Source organism: Emydura macquarii, unplaced genomic scaffold (genome assembly GCF_026122565.2).
Source record: "Emydura macquarii macquarii isolate MOO-44397 ecotype Brisbane River unplaced genomic scaffold, CSIRO-AGI_Emac_v2 contig_1551, whole genome shotgun sequence".
In the NCBI taxonomy this organism is placed as follows: domain Eukaryota; kingdom Metazoa; phylum Chordata; order Testudines; family Chelidae; genus Emydura; species Emydura macquarii.
Genome location: NW_027131688.1, coordinates 12,456,859 through 12,479,379, shown reverse-complemented (window position 1 = coordinate 12,479,379; position 22,521 = coordinate 12,456,859). Strand labels below are relative to the sequence as shown.

The window sequence follows — 22,521 nt, the reverse complement described above, 5'->3', positions numbered from 1 at the left end:
TGGTGAATCCATGTTGACTGTTCCTGATCACCTTCCTCTCTTCTAAGTGCCTTAAAATGGATTCCTTGAGGACCTGCTCCATGATTTTTCCAGGGATTGAGGTGAGGCTGACTGGTCTGTAGTTCGCTGGATCCTCTTTCTTCCCTTTCTTGAAGATGGGCACTGTATTTGCCTTTTTCCAATCATCAGGGACCTCCCCCAATTGCCATGAGCTTTCAAAGATAATAGCCCAATGGCTCTGCAATCACATCAGCCAACTCCTTCAGCACCCTCAGATGCTTTGCATCTGGCCTCATAGATTTGCCTATGTCCAGTCTTTCTAAATAGTCCTGAACCTGTTCCTTCAGCACTGAGGGATGTTCACGTCCTGCCCATTCTGTGCCACCCAGTGCAGTAGTCTGGGAGCTGACTTTGTCTGTGAAGTCAGAGGCAAAAAAGGCATTGAGTACCTCAGCTTTCTCCACATCCTCTGTCACTAGGTTGCCTCCCCCATTCTGTAAGGGGCCCACACTTTCCCTAATTTTCCCCTTGTTGGTAACATACCTGTAGAAACCCTTCTTGTTCCCTTTCACATCCCTTGCTACCTGCAACTCCAATTGTGCTTTGGCCTTCCTGATTTCATTCCTGCATCTTCGAGCAGTATTTTTATAATCCTCCCTAGTCATCTGATCAAGCTTCCATTTCTTGTAAGCTTCTTTTTTGTGTTTAAGCTCACCAAAAACTTCTGTTTTAAGCCAAGCTGGACGCCTGCCATATTTGCTATTCTTTCTGCACATCGGGATGGTTTGTTCCTGCCCCCTCAATAAGGTTTCTTTAAAATACAGCCAGCTCTCTTGGATTCCTTTCCTCTGCATATTAGCCTCCCAGGGAATCCTGCCCATCAGCTCCCTGAGGGAGTCAGTCTGCTTTTCTGAAATCCATGGTCTGTATCCTGCTGTTCTCCTTTCTTCCTTTTGTCAGGATCCTGAACTTGACCATCTCATGGTCACTGCTGCCTAGGTTGCCACCCACTCCTACTTCCCCTACCAACTCTTCCCTGTTTGTAAGCAGCAGGTCAAGAGGAGCATGGCCCCTAGTTAGTTGCTTCAGCACTTGCACCAGGAAGTTGTCCCCAACACTCTCCAAAAAGTTCCTGGATTGTCTGTGCTCTGCTGTATTGCTCTTCCAGCAGATGTCAGGGTGATTGAAGTCCCCATGAGAACCAGGTCCTGTGAACTGGAAACTTTCTCTAGTTGACTGAAGAACTACCTCTGGGTCTGGTGGTCTATAACAGACACCCACCACAACATCACCCTTATTGTTCTTGATTCTAAGCTTAACCCAGAGACTCTCAACTGGCTTATCTCCAGTTTTATACTGGAGCTCAGAGCAATCATAGTGCTCTCTTACATACAGTGCAACTTCTCCAACTTTTCTCCCCTGCCTGTCCTTCCTGAACAGTTTATACCATCCATGACAGTGCTCTAGTCGTGTGAGTTACCCACCAAGTCTCGGTTATTCCAACCATATCATAGTTTCTTGACTGGGTCAGGACTTCCAATTCCTCCTACTTGTTTTCCAGGCTTCTTGCATTGTGTATAGGCACTTGAGACAACTGGTGAGTGCCCTACTTTCTCAGTGCAATTCAGGAGACCTCCCCTGTTGCACCCTCCTCCTTCTGCTTCCTCGTGGTGTCCCACTTCCTCACTTACCTCCGGGCTTAGGTCCCCGTCCCCTATCGAACCTAGTTTAAAACCCTCCTCACTAGTTTAGCCAGCCTGTCTGTGAAGATACTCTTCCCTCTCTCTATTAGGTGAATCCCGTCTCTTCCTAGTAATCCTTCCTGGAACAACATCCCATGATCGAAGAATCCAAAGCCCTCTCTCTGATAGCATCTGCATAACCACGCATTTACCGCCGCAACGCAGTGGTCCCTACCTGGGCCTTTTCCTTCAACAGGGAGGATGGACAAGAACACCACTTGCGCCTCAAACTCCTTTATCCTTGCGAATTTTCTTCACAAATCAGGCTTTCAGTTCAAATCCAGGATCTTGCTGTGACCTGTCCGTGCCCAGGGTAGCCAGCTGATAATGCCAAGGTCAGGGCAGGCTGTAAAAGGAGAGCAGATTCTCCCAGCAGTGGTGGGTGGCACGGAAGCCAGGCTTCCCAACCAGCCACAAACTGCTCTTCTGAATCCCCACAGAAGCCAGTATACAAATACACACAGCCCCCTTTACTGCATTTCAGCTCCAGGCTCCCAAATCAGTACTATCGTCTTAATTAGCATATTATAACCTTCCTACCAGTACCTGACACGGCATATCTCACACGAATTAATATGATTTTGACACACTGATGTCAAACAATATAACAAATGCTCTCCCCCACATCTACCCAGCATGTCACCCCCCAACGCGAGACTGGTGTAGAAAGGAGTAATCAGAGCTCCTGAATACACCCAAGGCCCTCCTTATTCAGACAGCATGACATTTGCTTCAACCAATAGGCAATACCTGCTACTCTGGAGGAAGGCAAGAGCACCTAACCATGGGGAATATAGTAATCCTAGGAGCCCTGTGTTAAATGAGCTTATTGCCTTGAACCCTGAAGTTTTCCTAGCTGGCATAACTATGTATGTCATTATTATTCTAAAACTATCCAGTTCTTTTCATAATTCAGCTGCAGTCCGGTACCTGACTGTGGCCCTGATCCATCGACATTGATGCACATGCTTCATTTTACTACCATGAGCATTGACTTCAGTGGGACTATGTATGGTAATAAATTGAAGCACATGTATACATATTCACAGGCTCAAGGCCTGTGTGACATTCTGCAGTGAATTTCATGGGCTGGTATGACAAAAGCATTCCCTTTGTATTACTGTTGTTTTTTTACAGTGCCCCAGAATTTGTGAGGTGCCTTTTTTGCTCTACGTTTTCTTGCCAGTATCTCTAGCTCCACCTCATATTATATAATGAGCAAGGGACTTAATCAGTTAAATTAAACTGAAGCCCTGCCTCAATATCTTCCTTTTTTCACTGTGTTTGGCACAGACCCCAAAGCCCAAGCCACGTGTGGTTCTCAAGTTTCCACATTTCTTTGTTATGAGGCCCCCAGTTTTTCTTCTCTCTTACTTTCTTAAATTCTTTCCCCCTTTGTCAGATTTCTTTCTTCTCACATTTTTCCTCTAGCTAGGAGGATGGGCCAGCTGGGTCCTTGCTTGACCATGGTCCTTCCTGCATGGGGGGCAAGGAAACGAATAGCTCTCATACTGCCCCTCCTCCCTCTAAGACGCATAAGCCCACTACATCCATAAGAAGCAAGACTTACAAATTTGTTTTCAAATTGTATTCCACTCATGAGGCCGGTTTCACTGGGTATGTCTACACTGCAATCAAAGGTGTGTTTGCAACTTGGGTAGGCCTCCTAGCGCTAATTTTGATTTAGCTAACATGGCTAAAATAGCAGTGAAGATACAGCTGCATGGACTTCAATGAAAGCTAGCAACATGAGTAGATACCCAGGATCTCATGGTAGGCTAGTACAGCTCACACTGAAGTCCATGCTGCCACGTCTTCACTGCTATTTTTAGCAAGCTAGCTAGATCACAGCTGGTGCAAGTATGTCTACACATGCTAGAAGATACTCCAAGAGGGGCAAGGGGGAAAGCTGAGCCATGGATTGCTTTAAATGGCACTACTGAGCTCATCATTTCGGTTCCAAATTACCCCTGAATGAAGGGCTATCGTCACATGTACATATGTCCATCTCCAGTTGCAGTGTAGATATACCCACTGTCCCTCTCTGGCTTCATCTGCTTCACAAATTGTATATTAGTCAGGTGTGTATCTGGGAAGACCCACTGCTGAGTAAAAATCTCTGTATTTGATGATAGTTCCAGATGCATTCCAAAAATCGTATGTTGTGTTTACACTAAAGGTATGAGAATAAGAACATGTAGCATTTCATGGGCTATTGGTCATATTCTTTGTTCATGTATGGATGCTTCTTAATATGTCTACATTGGCTTTGTTTCATAGATGTAGCCTTGATTCTGACCTACTCCTTTTGCAATCAAAAATTGCCCAAGAAAGAGAGAATCTGAATATCGAGATCGCAAAGGTAAGAAGCAGAGGATCTTTTTTTTACTACTTTATTGTTTTTTAATAGATATGAATATATATGAACTATATGAGACCTTGGACCAGAACCAATGAAAATGCCTGAAAAACTACACCAACAAAGATGTGTATCATCTAAACAGCCAATAGGAATCATGAACAATTGGCCTTCTTTCACAAGTTCATATGATGATGTCTCATTTGTAATTAGCTTTCGTATATAAGCAATTTTGGCTTATAGTAAACAAATACTGAGCAAATATATTAGCCATAAATAACTTTAAAATAAATGTGATCCGATCTGTTAATATGTATAATTTAGATAAGTGGCATCATTTTATATTATAGTTTGTATGCAGAAAGTGTATTTATTTATTGAACAGAGCTTCTTTTTTGTCACATTTTTATTGTGGTATATTCATGGATGCACTCGAGGTTAATCTTTTAAAACTGGACTTATTTGTTATCAAGTAATCACTTGGGTCCTGAGGTTGCAAATGGGTGAGCCAACAAACCTGCACAGAGCCCCATTGACTGCAATTATTTACAGAATTGGGGCCTAACAGAGCGCGATCATTTGAATGTTCAGGGTTTAACTGGCATTTGTTTTATTTAGATCCATGTTTGTTTTAGTGCTCAGAAAATACATCCTTAGACTCAGACAATGTTTTCAGCAGGTATTATTTTCAATGTGCTCTGCTCTAGCATTGGGTTTGAGTTGTTTGCATAGCAGCGATGTAATACACTCTAAATTAGTGGGTCTCAGTGCACAAGAAGCAATGACAAAAGGTGAAATAGTACGACTGACTATGTTCTATAAATTGAGCATTTTTTCATCTCTCGGATTTTACGGCTGTTTCATCGTCTAGTTTTCAATACATGCCATTTCCTTAAAATTGTTCACTCTTAGGCAAATAAGCTTATTTCGCTAGTAGCTCTCATCAGGTAAAATTGAGGGCTCAAATTCATTAGTATAGCGCTTGCAGTGTCTTTTATTTTCAATCAGTCCCATGATGCAAAACAGGCACAAACCTGGTTTAACCAGCCAGTTAAGTTGGGTTCATGGCTCCTGTCTGTAGCTGGAGCAGCACAGAACAGCTGGAGTGGATTGATGAATATCTCCCAGGGTCTGTTCCAAAGAAGTCATGCTATAATGGAGCTGAAGATTGGGTGAAGCTATAACCCTCATCTACTGTACCTCACAGGGTGTGATGCTTTCTTGAGGTACCCAAGACTGAGAGTCACCTTGTTACCTGTTGCTTCCAGTGACAGGGAGTCTAAATTGTAATAGCTGGGTGTCAGCCTGTCCGCCACTCAAGCTCTCTCCTCTGGGTTTATGCCAGCCCTAACTTAGCCTTGCAGATTAATACTAGGTGCAGTACCAAGTTCCTCTGAAGTGTTCTCCAGTAGTATCCAGCCCCTGTCATGGGACACTCACAGAAATTACCAGGTAAGCTGTCCGCAAGGGACACGCAGCTTGACTCATACAAATCAGGATCAAGTCCTTTATAACATCCCTGTGCTGAGCTACGTTTGTAAGGAAACAATCATAAGTGTTTTATCTAAGATTTAAGAGACACTGAGTGAGGATAATGGAAACAGAAATGGTTACATAAAAAACAACAAAAGTATAACACACTTCTTAAAATCTAAACTTAACTTTCCCAGAGTAACCATCTGTCTGAAAGCAGTTTTCTCACCCAAAGCTTTCTTCCAACATCACTAACCAACGGGGCTAGGATCCAACTTTCATGAATGCAGAAAGCGCTGTTCTTTTTGCTTCCTCAGTGAAGGATAAGAGAGGTGTCCTTTTGTCTTGATCTTATACCCCAAAGATAATTGTTTTTTTCCCCAGAGTGACCCCTGTCATTCTTTTGCTGGAATGCTGGCTCCAAGGTGTCTTCACATACTGCTGCTTAGTTTGCATGCAGATTTGGCTTCCATTGTGTTGGCTTATCATGCTTAATCTACGTAGCCAACACAGAGAGACAGGTGGATCAATGTCCTTTGTCTTACCCGAAACTGTTTGTCAGTTCTGCCCTGGACACCAATTTCAGTACATACACACAACTCCTTAAATAATGTCCATACATACATCTTGCAACAATTATGAAGATCAGTATGATATAAGCTTTTATTACACACCTTATACGACTCTTTTTGGATAAATACTATGAAAGCAGTGTGTTGGGTATAATGAGTTTGTCAGGCCAGATAAGAGTTGCTATTACAGAACAGTGAACCCTTTGCTAGTTGGTATTGAGGGGTTCTCAGGGTCACACACGGGTGTTGTGAAGCTTAATTAATTTAAAGTTCTTTCCAATTTTCTGATGGAAGGTGCTGTGGCAGCACAAAGTATTATTACTATGACTATTAGATATACATAAAATAGACTGGGAATTAGAATGAATATTTAGTTAATATCATTGGTCTTTATTTCTAGGCTAAGGAAGAATTAAGCCTGGCTGAAAGCCTGAATAGAAAATTTAAACATGAAAATACATTTATAAGTAGCCAGTATCGGATATTACTGGGGGAAGAGGAACACTTGCGTGCACAAAGGGATGAGGCAGCAACAGAGTAGGTTTAAACTGTCGACTTCTTAATTCTGAGAATTATGTCCTGATATTTAGAGAATGCAATTTTATTTCTGAAGCTTTTCTTTTGGAAGAGTAAAATCACTTCTTTGTACGACTGAGGAGCTGACTGATTTCTCTCTCTTGGCAGACTTGAAAGATTATCCAGTTGGCTGGATGAAAGACTTGACATTCTGGCAAAGCGTGTGGTGGAGGAGCAAAACTTGGAGGATGAAGTTGAGAAACTGGAAGATATCTTTCAGTATGTCATTTTTCAATCCTGATTGTATTCGTGATCTCACTGCAATTTAATCATGGGCCCATGTGAGTTTGGGAAAGGCTAAAACTTAACCATTCAAAGATACCTTAAAGAGAGCCAAATGAACCATATCAGCAAATTGATCTAAAACTATATGCAAAGAAGTCTTACTTTTATAGTTACGGATAATACCTCCTGCAGTTGATTATTGCCAGGCAAAGTGCACACTAACAAGAAGATTAAGAACAAGACAATGATTCAAGGAATATTATAGAAATGTATTGAATGCATAATTTCAATATCAAGTAAATGTAATGGTCCAGATCCTAACCCATGCTACAGCCCCTTTTTGGTGGTGCAAAGGGACTGTAAAGCTGTCTTAACTGGGCAGCTGAAGTTTCCCCTGATGTGGTGCAATCCCTGGATTGTGTAGACTTGGTGTAGCCTGCCTCTTGCTCCCTGGTGGTGTAGGGGATGTGGTTGGGGCGAGTGTTTGCAGAGCATTGCTGCTCTCTGGTGATCTGTGGCTATTGGAACAGCTCTTTGGGGCCTGTTACCCGCTGGTGTCGATTAGAACAACTCATCCAGGGCACTAAAAACAGGAGTGTGAATGTTGCAGCTTGGGCTCAAGCCGTCCTGGCCCCGTAGGTTTGAGACCCTGAGTTCCAACCCAAGTTGCAACATCCACACTGCTATGCTAGCCCAAACCCCACTTGTGCTAGCTAGCTCTATACTGGCACAAATCTCTACCCGGGTTGGGAGGCTCTCTCCCAGCTGCAGTGTAGACATACCTATCCTGGTATCCTTGGAGGTTAGCTGCTGTAGCAATCTGAATATATTAGCCCTGATCCTTGAATCAGTGCAAAATGACTGAATCGTGTGCTCTAATAACTATCCCAGATGGGTAGTTTCCGCATGGGGAGTGACAGCTCCTTCCATTTCAACTCTCAGAGCTTATTTTTCATTTTTCGGCCAGAAGGCATGATCTGTCCCTGTTTGCAGAAAAGCATGGGGGAGGTCAGTGCGCTAAGCCTGCACATTCCCATTGATCAACCAGAGGCAAGGAGCATCTGCACAGAAACCCCTTGTCTTTCAACTGCCACCTATATTCCTGCCTTCCTGCTGCCTCTTGATAGCATGGTTCAATGCTGCCAGTCTCTCCCTGCCTGCTGTTATCCCCCTGAATCGTTCTCAGGAGCATTCCCTGGCACATCATTAATATGCAGGTGTCTAGTCATGGATGAAATGTAGGAAAATAACTGTTCTTCTCACTTTTTATATTGAATAAGGAAAAGACCCAGTAGATTTAGTCTGAATTGCAGGAAAATTTGTGCATGTCTATCTTGATATTTAAATCTCCTATTGAAATATTCATGCAACAAAGTCCACAGTTTAAAAATCTAAGGAATAAAGTAAGAAGAGGAGGTGAACTAATTATCACTGTCTCAATATTATTTGGTTATCCCCAATAATGCTAGTAACGGACCGCATCCTGACAGGTAATTTCCTACAGAAGTGGTAGAAGTCCCATCGTTTAAGACGTTTTAAAACTAGACTGGACAAAGCAGCAAGAGCATATCCTATGGAACAATCCTGCACTCAGGGAGTTGGATTGGAAAGTCTCTTCCATCTCTAATTTCTTAAATTTTACTATATGATTCTGTGAACTCCTATTGACCTAGCTGGCACTTAGTATTTCTCAAGATCAGTCCCAATGTTATGTGCAGTGTTGCAGGGAGGCAGCATGGTATAGTGGATAGAGCACTGGACGGGAATTCAGGAGACCTGGAGTGCTGCGTGACCCTGAGTAAGTCACTGCATCACCCTGTGCCTTTGTTTCCCCATCTGTCAAATGTGAATAATGATACTGATCTCCTTTGTAAAGCACTTTGAGATCTACTATGAAAAGTGCTTTGTAAGATATTATTATTAACAATTCCATGGCAATGCACATTACACAGGAGCGTGCAAACGCGCGGACACAAAGGAGAAGAGTAGAAGAGAACAGAAAGAATAATTAAGTTAATATACAGCTACCTCAGCAACTTCACCAAATTATCAAAATCAGAACCCAAGTTTCTCTGGTTAATTAGTACATTCTTTTAAAAGGCTGCAGCATCCTCAGAATCAGAATCCATCCCTGTTCTTGCAAAGTTTTTGGTTTTGGTTTGGTTTTTAAATAGCCACCTGTACATAATACTATTGTCTGTAAGAGATTGACTTTGTTAGCACTTGCCCTCCCCATTGTTGTTTCTTACCCTTGGATGTATATATATACCTCCTATCTGTGATTTCCATTTCATGCATCTGACGAAGTGGGTTGCAGCCCACGAAAGCTTATGCTCGCAAGAATTTGTTAGTTTTTAAGGTGCTACAGGACTCTCGTTGTTTTGTTTGTAAGGGGTCTGTCAGAGAACGAAATCTCTCTCTATTTACAAACAGTTTTAAAAATCCAGGAAAAGTAAATCCACGGATGAGGGGTGAGCAAACAGAATTTTATAAATCACTGAATAGCAAAAATACCAGCGTTATTTTGCTAACCAGACGTGGCCAAAATATCATTTGGGACATATTCGGCTGTCCCTGGAGGGCCACCCTACCTGGGTACATTTGAAGTCTACTGGGGTGGCAGCTTCATGGCTGGTGTAAATCCTGCCCTTCAGGTCTGGGAGAGAGTCCGCTACTATCTACTGCCAAATCTTCAGCAGGCTTTGGGTGGCCACTTTTCCACCCCCCTCTTGTATCTCAAAGGAGAGCGGATCACTGGTAAATCTCTTCTGAAAATCCAATCAGACATATGGGCGCAGGATTACAACTGTCCCCAGCCACCAGCCTTTTTATTTTATTGAACTAAAATCCTCTAGAATGTGTTGAGTCCACAAAAATGTCTTGCATGCTGATGTTTGCCTGGGGAATTCTACATTAGCAGATATATGCTAATGTGTGCAAGTGAATGTATTAATCCATCTGCCTTGAGTCTCCACATCTGTGCAGGTTCTTCTGTGTTAGTTACTGCACCACACAATCATACTAATGTAACGGTTCTGTTCTTAAACTTCTGCCCTAGTGTTTCGGGCTTGATTAATAGGATTTCTGACTGCCCTCTCTCGCAGTGTTATTGATTCTGGCATGAGTCAAGACTCTTGGCTTTGCCGTAGCCTCTACCAAGTTCCTGTTTAACTTTGCAATGATGTCTCCTACCTGAGAGACAACAAACCATATGAAGCACAGCATCATGATTGCACACCATACTAGGTATATTTTTGAGAAGTGAGTCCCTAGTTGCATTGGAAAGAGCTTTTAAAAATTGTATATTCAAAAATTGACTTATAAAATGAAGTGGTATGCAAAGGTTAGCATTATGCTGAACTTTTACTCTTGTTTCAGAAACACTAAGGATGCTTATGCAAGAGAACTAGAGAATCTAGAGCAATGTTTAAAGAGGGAAAGTGAGATGAGGTAAAATTACAAGTCACAGTCTGCGTAAAGAACATGTTAATGATTTACAATGACTTTGTTTATGATTTTTCAAGTAAGACCTAAACCCAAGGTCTTAACCACTCAAAGATTCAATGGTCCTTTTTGCTGGATAAAAAGTGATTCATCTCAATGTCATGTTCAAATTCCATGTGGGGTAATTGTATTCTGTCTTCTAAATTCCCCTGCTGTTTCATTTGGATGAGAAATTCTTCACTTCCTGTCCTGTTGAGTTGTGCAGTAACAGCTGCTAACTTCACCCGGTAGGTGGCTCTATATCAGCAATGCACTACATTGTTCTGGTTTGGATACCAGTTCAGTTCTGTAAAGCACTTGGGGATCCTTCCAGATGGAGAAACACTGTCTGCATGGAAGCATTTCCAATTGAGTGCTTTGCATTTAGGGCTGATCTTGCACAGTTGAGGTCAGTGGGAGTTTTGCCATTGATTTCACTAGGAGCAGGATCACAGCTTGAGTCTGGGTGGCCTAACTTTCTCAAGTGCTATGCACCCACAATTCCTGCTGAAGTCAATGGGTGCTTAGAATGCTCAGCACCTTTGAAAATCACACCCCCAGTCTGATAGACATTTAGGGCTCGTCTGTCATGTGCTCACCAGGACAGACATACATTGGACTGGAAAAGAGGATGGTCTGTTTAAAATGATTTTGCATCTTGGATTATGTCAGCTGCTTTCCTTGGGACTGCATATTTTTCAGCCTTTAAATAGAGCTTTCCATTGAATTTGTTTTGTTCAGTAAATCTTGGAGGGGGGAAAGCGTGTTCTACAAAGATCACTGAAAGCACATTATTATGAGCTATGCTAAGTGCATCTGTATTGATGAGATCTGCCAAAGTGTAACTTGCAGCACTCTGCATGCTCTGTTTATACACTGCTACTTGGATTTGGTGCCAGGAAGCCCTTTCCTGTCTCTCTTTTAGTGTGTGCGCGTGCCCGTGCGCATGGGAAAGGGGCTAGCTATGGAAGAGACCCCAAATGGATAAATCTGAATTAATTTTTGTAACTGGAGTTAGATGTGAGATGGTGGTAAAATTTTCCCGGTTTGCTTGGAGGTTTACTTAGCAAACTCAAAACTCCCAAGTGATCCTAAGGGGGGAAAAGCCTCACAGGCTGAACCACCTGCCAGTTCTGGTCCAATGCCCAGTTTCACTGAGCTGTGCTTAAAATGTGCTACTTTTCCAAATGAAAAGGGACATGTCTTATTTTCAGAGATGCAAGTTCTATATACTTCTCTTGGGCTTATTCTCCATGAGTGCCTCCCAAATGTTTGTGACTGTGTTTTCCTTACAAAGATAACTGAAGATCTCTGGCCATATTGGTCCATCCTCTTTATTGTCCACATCAGAACCCCCCTGCCTGGCTAGATCTGCTCTAGGAATTACTTTGGGGAAGTTCTGTGGCCTGTGTTATGCAGGAGGTCAGCCTAGATGATCACAGTTGTCCCTTCTGGCCTTGGAATCTCTGAATCTCTGCTGTTGGTGGGAGCCCCTCAGAATCAAGCCTGTTGTCTGCTTTGTTACTTTACACATGCCATGCAGCTCTCGTTTCCCAATCAGTTACAATGCCATGGAATGGGTGATATTGTTTGTGTACTACCATTAGGGCTTTGCTGCACTGGAAACAACTTCACCTCGCAAAGCAGAATGAAATCTTGTGGAAAACAGAGGAGAAATTCATGAATGAGATGAATGTAAGACTTGAGACTGGTAAAAAACGGCATGCTGAGTTAATTGCCAAGGTATGTGAACCAGCTGGCATTACAACAAAGCCTATTCACGGCAATCCCCTAGCTTTTATGCTGTTCTTGGCAAAGTAGTTAAACTTCAAGGGCCAAATCCCTGGTGTAAATTACGATTTCAAAGGTTCTGCGTCAGTGTACATCAGCTCAGGATCTGGCCTTAGCAGCTTATTAATAAAATTGCACGGCAGTTGTGATCACAGCATTGTGGTTCAAATGACAACTGCACCCATTTTACTCAGCCCTGTTGTTGTTTAATATGACAAGTGAGCCAGTGTGTACTGCAGAAAGGATTGGCCCTGTTTGTTTTGTTTTCTGCAACCAGAATGAGTATTTCCAGAAAGAAATGTTGCAAGCTGAAGAACAGGTCAAACACCTGAGTGATGATGTAAATAAAAGGGAAGCTGAATGCCAGAAGTACGAAACCAACTTAACAGAAGACATACAGTGGCTTGAGGTAAATGTCATTTTAAAAAAAGTCTTGACAAGAATAGTCTAAATGGGGACACTTTCTTTGCTGGCGTAAATTGGCGCCACTTTATTGACCTCAGTGGTGCTACACCAATTGACACCAGCAGATAATTTGGCCAATGTTTCCTAATAGTTTCAGGAAAAAGTGATTCAGTGTCACAGTAACTCTTTGACTCCTGTGCTGACACTCCTAGAACCGGAGAGTTTTGAGTTTCAGGGAGTTTTTTTGCTAAGCAATTGTGACCTGGTCCACAGCCCATTGATGCCTCTGGGCTTTGGATCAGGCCCTTAGTACTTACTAGCAGTGGGTAAAGTCTTCCTTTGCAACTGGTACAAGGCTTTGTGTGCACTGAAAATAAGAACAATGAAGTGGTGGATTCCAGGCATGCAGCTTTCCCACAGTTACTTGATTGCTTGATGACAAAGGCAAAGAGGTCTGATCATTGTGTGGTTTAACCTGCCTTTATCCCACCAGCACTCTGAACTGCTAGATGAGACCTAAATGAGAAATAAAATAAAACGGTTTTCTTCTCACTAGTCTTCCAAACAAACCAACAAGAAAGGCATCAGTCTGAGTTTTGTGGCTGATACATCATCTTGTAAAGGAACTTGACTGAACAATTCATTCTGCTACTAAATCATGGCATGCCATCCACACGTGTGTCCTTATCCATGTATATGTTCTCATATCCATCAAATTGAATTTCTTGCAGAGAATATGCCCATCAAAAGTAACAGATCTGCAATAAAAATGTAAAATAAAATATATAGGACCAGATTCTTTCGTGATGTGCAACCCCATTAACTTTGAAGCAGTTGCGTTGAGTTTGTCAGTGTGGAATTTGTCCCACGATGTTTAGATAAACAGTACAGGATTTATGAAAAAATATATTAGTCTTGCTGCTGACATGTTGGGGCAATTTCTGTTGAATTACAGAGCTGTAAATCCCTTGAAATGAGTGGTGTTAGGTGAGGCACAATGCAGGGCAGTTTGGTCCTATCTGCCCTATTCCTCTGAGTGCTCTATTATAGCATCCAACAGCCCTTCTTCAAAAAGAAAGGGGACAATGTGAGACTCTGAATGTGAACTGACTGGAGCTTCCAGAAATGTCAGGCACTTCTCCCATCCGGTGCATATAGCATTTGCTCCGTCTCTAGGGGATCTTTCCTGGTTGTATGACTCTCCGCCATCAGTCTGATGGTTCAGAATCGGATAAATCCGACATCCTTAATGTATGAAATACCCCAAGCCTCTTCTCTCTGTCTTTCAGTGCATTTGTGTGTATGGATGTAAAATAATCACACACTGGATCTCTCCTTGGTGCACTTCCTGGCAGCTGTGTTGGTCAAAAAGATACAAACTGTATGATAAATGTTCTTTAACTCCTACTTCAATATCTCTAATAGTGTTGCTCTAACATCACACAACGAATATGACATATGAGGATTACCCTTCGCATGTGGGCTAGATTGAATCAAGTAAAAGATAATGACATACCTTTTAGGGACAGAAAAATAATTGTGACTATTATTTCTCCTTCAGTGATTCTCTCTGGTTTTTCTCTTCTTTAACTGTCTGTTTTCTGTCTGTGTCTTCACTTCTTATCATTTTGGTGTTAGAACAACTTGTGCCTCTTCCTGGGGTTCTGCTCTTTCAAACTCTTTTCCACTTGTGCACACCCTAGTCATTTCAGTCACGCTTGCTGCAGTCTTTACTCACTTATCTATCTTATTACAGTCTTATTTGTCTATAAAGCAACAGGAACACCCACTGGCGGTACCCGCTGGCTCTCATATTGCAGTACTCCGTGCATACTAAGTACATTTCTGCGTCAATAGAAGTATTGCCAGTATACACGCCTGAATTCACTGCTTCTATTTAAATAACTTGTAATACGGCTGGAGATTCACAATGTGTACTGTCAAAAGAATTACTTAGACTGTCTCCTCATTCTGGATATTCAAATTGCCTCCATTTTGCCACTCTCTTCTTTTTCAAATCTATGTCTCTCAGCGCTGCAGTTTCCAATTAATCTATTCATTTTGTCTTCCTCTGGTACAGTGATTATGCAGCCCATGCCCACTTTAATAGATCATTAATTAACATTTATTTTCACTAAAGGATGATGTCAAAGTTACCACTGAAGATATATATCAAAAAGAACAAAAACTAATTCTGAGCATCCCTCTCATAGAAGAAAGACAGAAAGAGTTGGAAGAGAAGCATGAAAAATACGAAGACTTGAAAAAAATAGTCTCAGGTAGGTGTGAAGTAGCTCTGACGCACTTTGAAGCTTTCTGCTTCTGTCTTACAAAGAGGTCTGACTCAGTGATCTGGGTGACCTCGCAGCTAATGAGCAACTGGCGTTCTGCAGAAGGGGAATGCCTGAAAAAGTAATTTGAGTTGACTTTGTAGCGGTCTAAGATTAATATAAACCCTGAAGATCGATATGTCACTTCCCCTCCCTTACCTTTATCCTAATCCTCTTTATTTACTTTGTGTATTACAGTGAATCTGGGATTTTGGTATATTTGTTGTATTTGGGAAAATTGATTTTAAAATGACATATCTATATCTATGTATAAATAAATAAAAAAGAGATCTGACAGTACCAGGGCTGTCTGCTGTAGTTCAGATGAACTGTAAAGTTACGGTGAAGCTCTGAGAGCTTTGTGCACCAGCTGGATTATGATATCTGGACAATACTGTACCATAAATAATGAATAATATCAGCCCTATACAGCTGATCACTTGCTGATGGAACACCTAATTCCTTTGTCTGAAAAAACCTTTTCCTGATTTGTAGACCTAAAAGATGAAGAGACAAGACTGACAAAATCCATTGATCGGTCAGTCAGGATGACTGCTAAACTCAAGAAGATCATGGTAATGGTTCAAACCTTGCTTAACATTATTTGTTAAAGTTTCCTACGTCAGTTTTCTTCCTCTCTGTTGTTGTGCTTTTTAATGATCTCATTTCACTCTTCCAGCACCATCTCCCTGTAGCTGGAACCTGTCATGCATGGAGATTGTGGTTGGAGGTTGCTTGCATAGCTCAATTCAGATCACAGAGCAGCACTGTCATTTGTCATGCAAGAACCTGACCTTGATCTTGTAACCCTTTGTCATATGAGCAGTCCCAATGGGATTACTTGAGTGAGGAAGGGGCTGCAGTATTGGGCCCCCTGCGAGCCCTGTCCCTGGATAGAAGCTGACTGCTGCTGGTGCAAGAGCCTTTGCTGCTGCTTGGCAAAATCTTCCTGTATCTTTGTCTCATGATCACTCCAGCTCATTTCATATCTTGACTATATCAATAGATAACTGCATAAGGAGAGAGAAATTCAGAGTCACATATGATTTGTGTGAGAGACACGATACTAAAGAACGGTGTCTGAGTCTCAAACAAAATCACAAGGTTTATGCCTAGATGGCCTGATATTGCAAGAATGGATCTCTGTGGTTGCTGGCCCACAAAAGCCTCCCAGGCACAGGCGCTATTCCCTTTTCAGAGAAGGAAGCGCTTCTTCTCCAAGCATATTTAAATAGGCGGTAGCTTACCGAGAATCTTTGTTCAAAACGTTTGTGTACAATGAAAGCCTTCATCAATAGAAATATGTTGTGTCGGTGTCACTAAGCTCATCATTGTGTCTGATTTAAACAGACAGGAAGTGGGGTTCAATAGGTAGCGTACGGGACAGAGTCAGGATCCCTGAGTTCTATTCCCAGCTGTGCCACTGGCTTGTTGCAATTCCACGTCACCTCTCTGTGCCTCTTTCCTTAACATGTAAGATGGAGATGCCAAGATTCAGTTTGTAAAGTGCTTTGAAATCTTTCAGTGACGGTGGCCTGTTTGTGAAGAGTGTTATTGTTGTTTATTTATTAGAGTACAATTATAGTCCAAATACAGGATCAGTTACAATGAAGCAAAATAGTGAAGGGTTTATTTGTTAACAGGCTGAGCTGAAGAATGAATTAAGAATAAAGCGTGACTTGGCGTTTGACCAGTTGAAAGATCATACGGAAGTTCTGAAGTTGCTAGAGAGAGACATCTATGAGGTCGACAGGAAGCTCGACGTTGTGAACACAGAAAACTGCAGATTGAAAGTAGTGAGTATACTGATGGTTTACAGCACAGCGTGTCAGCGTACAGATCTCTCTTCAATTTTCTTTTCACAGGGAAAAATGGAATTGGAGCACGATGAAACGGGATGAACGCTATAAATGCTCCAGCCATGCAAAATCGGAGCCAGATTTTGCCTTGCGATGCACCTGTGGAGCACCTGATAGCTTCATTGGGAGACACATGGAAACATCTACAGGCAGGATTTGTCCCTTTGGCATTTTGTCTGTGAAGGGATCTTTCATCATGGAGTAGAAAAGCACTCTGGTGCATCCAGTCAGACATCTAGGGAAAGGCTTTCCTGTAGCTGTGAAAGACGGGGTGAAAACTGAGGCACAGAAGAGCCTGTGCCATTTGGCATTGCAGCCAGGGAGACAGTACCACATTCCTCCGTTGGCTTACACAGCCATTTTAGCTCGTTCTTTAATTCTGGAGCAGTGTTTACGGCCGGAGCACTGTGTGCCAGAAAACCCAAGTCCACTAAGTGATAGGAAACGGGCTCAAATTGAAACTAGGTGGTGGGCTCCCCCCCCCCTTAGAATGGTGCACACTTTTGTGATGAGAGGTGAGAAACACGGGGATTCAGTGTGGTTACTGCCAGAGTGGGTTACTGAAGAACAGTGCCTCCCGCACAGCCACTCAACAACAAAAATCACAGAAAAGCGGATCTCTCTGAGGTTTGCAGGCAGCTTGCTGATGCTCAGCTTTCCAGGTGCATTTACTTTCAGTGCTGTAGGAAGCCCTCCATGTTCCCTGCTGGATCCAGCTGTGGACTCTGGTAATGTCGTGATCAGTCATTTCTATTCTGGCTAAGCATTTGTTGCTGCCTTATTGTTTTTAAGGGACAAGGGGACGGTTTTCAAAAGTGCCTGGTCCCATTTCCAGAAGCGACTCAGGGTACATCTACACTTCAAGGCCGAGGTGTGAATTCCAGCATGAGGAGACATTGCCGTGCTAGCTCTGCTCAAGTTAGCACACTAGAAATCGAAGTGCAGCTGCAGTGGTGCAGGCTATCCCAAATACAAATCTGTGGTCTCAGCTGGGATTGTCCTCGGGGTGGCTAGCTCCCGTGTTCTCCAAAGTCTTCCATTGCAAGGTCCTGCCCTGTGCGTCAAACTAGCCCACAAGAGTAAAGGAATTCCTTCTCCAGAAAATAGCTGAGCACATTAGACCATTTGCCTAGTGAAAGCAAAGTCTTGAGTGCTGATCTATGTCAGACTGCAACTCAGAGCTGAAGCTACATCTTCATTAGACACAATGAGCCAAATTTCCAAAGGACTTTCTGAATTGTGTGTAGTATTTTCATGTGCCCCTTTGAATGCACAGAAGCCTGCTCTTACAAGCACAGTAGCCTGTCTTTTCAAGCACTAATATTACAGATGCTACTTAGGAAGTGCTTTGAAAATGTGGCCTTATAATTTATTTTCCCTGATATAAACAGAAGCCTTCTTCAGAAAGAAATCCCTTTTTACCACAGTACAGTTATCCCTTTCCTGGATGCTCAGTCTAGGAAGAATTTCAACATGGTCTGACACACAAATGCTGGTTGCTGTCCATCTTCTGCTGTTGAAGATGTAGCAATGAAACTCCCTGGATGTTTACATACAAAAGTTGAAGAAAATCAGTTTCAATTCCAAAGGCCGGAGCTATTGGTACCTGAAGTACAACAAAGATACTAGTTTGGAACCTGCTTTTGTACTTCACTGTTGCCTTGGGACAGTTAGATATTGTAAAGAGACATAAGGAAACCAAACTGGAGAGTGAGGGCTACAGCCTCAGCTGGTTTAAATCAGCACGGCTGGATTGACTGGCTGTTTTAGAGGTGAGGATCTGGTCCTGAGATTTTATTTATTTTGGTTACCATGAATGTGATTGTTCAGGAAAGTGAAACGGATGTCCGATGTTGAGGAAAAGTGTAACAATGGAAAGAGGTTTGTCCTGGGGAATACACTACCCTCTGTATATCTGTAGATCACAAAAATTGCTAAAAAAAAAAAAAAAAAAAGCAGGAAGGAGAGACCATACACCAGTATTTACCTAGCGGCAATGATTTTCTCCACAGTTCAATGCACAGATGAAAGTGGATATTTTGACAATGCACCATGAAGCCAAAAACCACAAATCAACAACAATCAAAATTCTGAGTGATCTGACAGCCCTTCATAGTGAGTAACATGTCATCAAAGGAAATGTTCAGCTAGTTAAAAACAAAAATGATCATATTCTCAGTATTTTAAAAAGATGATTTTAGCGCGTGTATGTTTCCCTGACAATCGTCTAACATTTTAAAACTGCTGAATTTATTTTAGAGCTTCTTCTGAAGGAATGGTCAGAGGACAGCTGCATTCAAAAGGTGGGTTTCAACATTGCTTGACAAGGTGTGTTTTAGCATTGAAAATAATTTAGTTACCATGCAAAAAAGAATAGATTTGGTACTCTAAATACTCTACTACAATGTCTGTAGTCAAAAAGCATCTTCTCTGCCACATGGCAAAATACAGGAAATCCGAAATGTTCTTGCTCTGCATGAAAATGATTGTAAATTTCTTTGTCCTAGGGTGGTTCTGGTTCCATTTTCCTCATCCTAAATCCAAACCTACTTAAAGATTGTCATCTTTCTTTAAATTTCTTTAAAACTGAGCCAGCATTGGGCAGTTCATGAAAAATCTGCATAAGGGCTGGCTTTGGATCTCAAGAGTGGATATGCCTACCCAGCAGAGCCACACACTTGGCGTTTGGACAATCTAGGAAAAGACAGGACATGCAAGACAGAAGTGATTTTCTTTACAAGACAATTATTTTTACGCTTTGTCTCATTATAGGAATTTGTGGAGAACGAGAAGGAAATCCTGAATATAATAGCAGATCTTATAACAAAGCTTCAGCAGAGAGAGAAAAAAGTTGGCTGTATTAACAACAGGCTACTAAATAACTTGGATGGGCTAACCTCTTTATTAGAAAGTAAATCCAGCATGGAACCCAGTAAGCTACACCAATCCCTTTTCTTTTACTTTGTATCCTGATGGAATTATGGTGAATTTGTTCATTCGGAATAAACTATGATAAAACATCAGAAGTAAACTCCATAGGATCCTCAGCTAGTGGAAACTGATGCAGCTACATGGTGCTCCATCAGTTTCAACCAGCGAGGATCTGAACTCATGCTACTGTATTCATTAGGAAAAGTATGCGTATTTTATGGCACAACCTGGATGTCGTTACATTTAATTTCCAGTTCCTAAAGGCTAATTGAGTGAGGAAGCTGTGGAAAATATTTGGAGCTTCACTGTCCTCTTCAGAATCACATTTTAGCTTTTCCACAGTGGACATGTAAAGGTTAACAAATCAGAGCTCCTGCTTGGCCTACTGCTGTATGCTTAACATTATGGGACTGTACGGTTAATCGATGGTTATGGTGCCTAGAATTTTTTGTATGGGCAGCTTCTACTGTTTACATTTTAAATAAATAATAATACAGTGGGACAGTGCATGAGCATGTCTCCTTTAATGGCTGTTCCCATCCCCCCTCCCTCCAACCCAATAATATCTTGCTACCTGCTCATTTTTACTCAAGAGGCTTGTGCTCTTGATGCTAAATGTACCGGGTTCTGTCCCTGGTGTACTGGTCACGGTATATGCATGCATGTGGCTGTATGCGTGTAAGAGAAGAACATTTGTTTTTTGATGTTAGGATTTTTAAGATGAAAGATGATTGTATTCATACGCCTTTGAGGTGACTGGGATGTGAGTTCTTGGATAGCATATTAGAAAAAGGGATGGGGTAAACCTATAGGGAAAAGAACATTTCTTCTTCACCTTAGGGCATGATGCTGCCATTACTTCATGTGTGGAACGTTCACTGAAGTCAATGGAAAGTCATTGCATAAAAGGACTGCAAGGGTCAGGCAAAAATGGGTCTGTTTAACTACATCCATCTTAAAGTGTGTATCTGCAATTAGACTTCTTTTTTGTGCAATTGAGAGCAGATATGGAGAAAAGCTTGCTAAAATGTGTTTTATGTTTAAATCCTAGATGTTTCTGAAGGGTAGAATATTGGAGTAAAATGGAAAAGGTAAGTATCCATACATGATCCCTACGCTACAGCTTCCTGCTATAAACTGTGCTCTTAACAGTCCACTAATAGACATTTTAGGATTAATATATAAGATTTCCCAGTCTTACCCAAGGATGAGACTTATCACTAATGCTACTTGGGTTTTGTTTTCACATTTTTTTGACAACGTAGGGCCAGACTTTTAAACCTGGAGCCACACTGTCCACATACAGAAATGCATATGCAGTTGCCCAATTGCTATTACCATAACTGTGCATGCAAATTGACATGCAGTTGGCCAGTTTTGCATGCAGTTGGTTCAGAAACCCAGTCCACCCAACGTGCATGTGCAGTCCCAGTAATAGAGTCTAAAAATATAGGTACAAGACTGTGCACTGAACATTCGTATTTTAGAAAAAGCCCATTAAAATGCTAGCCCTGGGAGTTGGTATTTAATGCATATAATTATCAGGGTTATATTAGCAGAAGTGCCTTATGGATTTGGGTACATAAAAATGGGAATGTTTGTATGCAAACAGATAGATGTACCCAAGCTCCTTGAGTAAATGTCGATTGTCACACCCAAACGTGTTTTGTACGTATAAGTCCTTTTTGAAATAGTGGATCTAATTTTCCAGTTAGACAGTAAAGTTATTAGGTCAAAAATCTTAAATCTTGTAGTACAAGAGAATACTAGAGTGTGCATCTGAACAAAGAACAGAGACATCTGGAGGTAGATAAGCTGGTGTATAATCCAAAACAAATACCCTGAGTTATCTGCCCCTTCTACAGTGCTGTCCCGTGACTAGACTGTGACAGTTTTGCTTTGAGAGGTAAGCTCTCAGGCTGCTTCCTTATTCCCAACAGTCTAATTGGGCAATAGAACAAACAATGTAGTACAGTTACTCTTAATTAAACAAACACCCTGATCAGGCTCAGTACATTTTTATCCTACGAGATCAACCCTCCTCCTAATTACTTCCACATACTTAAAACCAGGTCACTGGTCAGCTTGCCCTAAAAGAGTTGACTGGTCAAAATACCTTTGGGAAATGGCTGTTTGCATCTTTAGATCTGAAGTGGTTAAAAGCCATGCTGGTTACCATGTGACTTCCCTCTGTGGATTAATGAGCACTTAAGTGTTGTAGGATGGTTCTCAGTCTATTTCATCCGATCAGCATATGCTAGTGCGCCTCCCTTTGAGCACGTAGATTGCTTTGTTATATGTAAAAGTAATATTAAGAGAGCAGTAGAGATGAACATATCCACTTAATGGGACAGGGGCTGCTCCTTAGTGACAGCAACCCCATTTCTTCCTCTCTGCCCTTTCTTGTGTGTGTATATGAGAGACTAGCATCAAGATTCGTCATTGTCTACATTCCCTTGTGCTCCAGATCAGTGTCTGGTTTGGCTGCCACCCAGCACATTCCTCACCTTTACAATGTTAGTGTTGGCCCAAGTTTTATCAGTGTGATTGAGTGTACACCAAAGCAAAAACAGCAATTGTTTAATTGTGCCAAAACATAGCAATCTTAAATAAGGGTGAAAGGTACGGAGAGGGCTCCGTCATTGCTTGGTGATTGACAGATGCACATGTTCAACAGCAGACAGTTTGCTAACCAGACTTGTTGCTAGAAGGGGGACTAATTCCTGCACAGGATATGCAGGCAGTGTATTGAGAAAACTACCTCAGTGGAAGGGA

At 41.9% G+C, this 22,521-nt stretch overlaps 1 protein-coding gene across 1 annotated transcript in view; it reads left to right on the top strand.

The window, feature by feature from the left end:
* The window catches only part of CCDC175 (coiled-coil domain containing 175), a 38,097-nt gene that overhangs the window by 15,182 nt on the left and 394 nt on the right, over positions 1–22,521 (top strand). The window contains exons 9-21 of the mRNA XM_067554884.1: positions 4,023–4,104; positions 6,547–6,683; positions 6,831–6,941; positions 10,326–10,397; positions 12,038–12,173; positions 12,499–12,630; positions 14,767–14,905; positions 15,452–15,531; positions 16,600–16,752; positions 18,828–18,930; positions 19,075–19,118; positions 19,588–19,747; positions 20,798–20,837. Coding sequence (XP_067410985.1) covers positions 4,023–4,104; positions 6,547–6,683; positions 6,831–6,941; positions 10,326–10,397; positions 12,038–12,173; positions 12,499–12,630; positions 14,767–14,905; positions 15,452–15,531; positions 16,600–16,752; positions 18,828–18,930; positions 19,075–19,118; positions 19,588–19,747; positions 20,798–20,814 — 1,366 coding nt within the window. The 3' untranslated portion in view covers positions 20,815–20,837. The remainder of the gene's footprint in view (positions 1–4,022; positions 4,105–6,546; positions 6,684–6,830; positions 6,942–10,325; positions 10,398–12,037; positions 12,174–12,498; positions 12,631–14,766; positions 14,906–15,451; positions 15,532–16,599; positions 16,753–18,827; positions 18,931–19,074; positions 19,119–19,587; positions 19,748–20,797; positions 20,838–22,521) is intronic.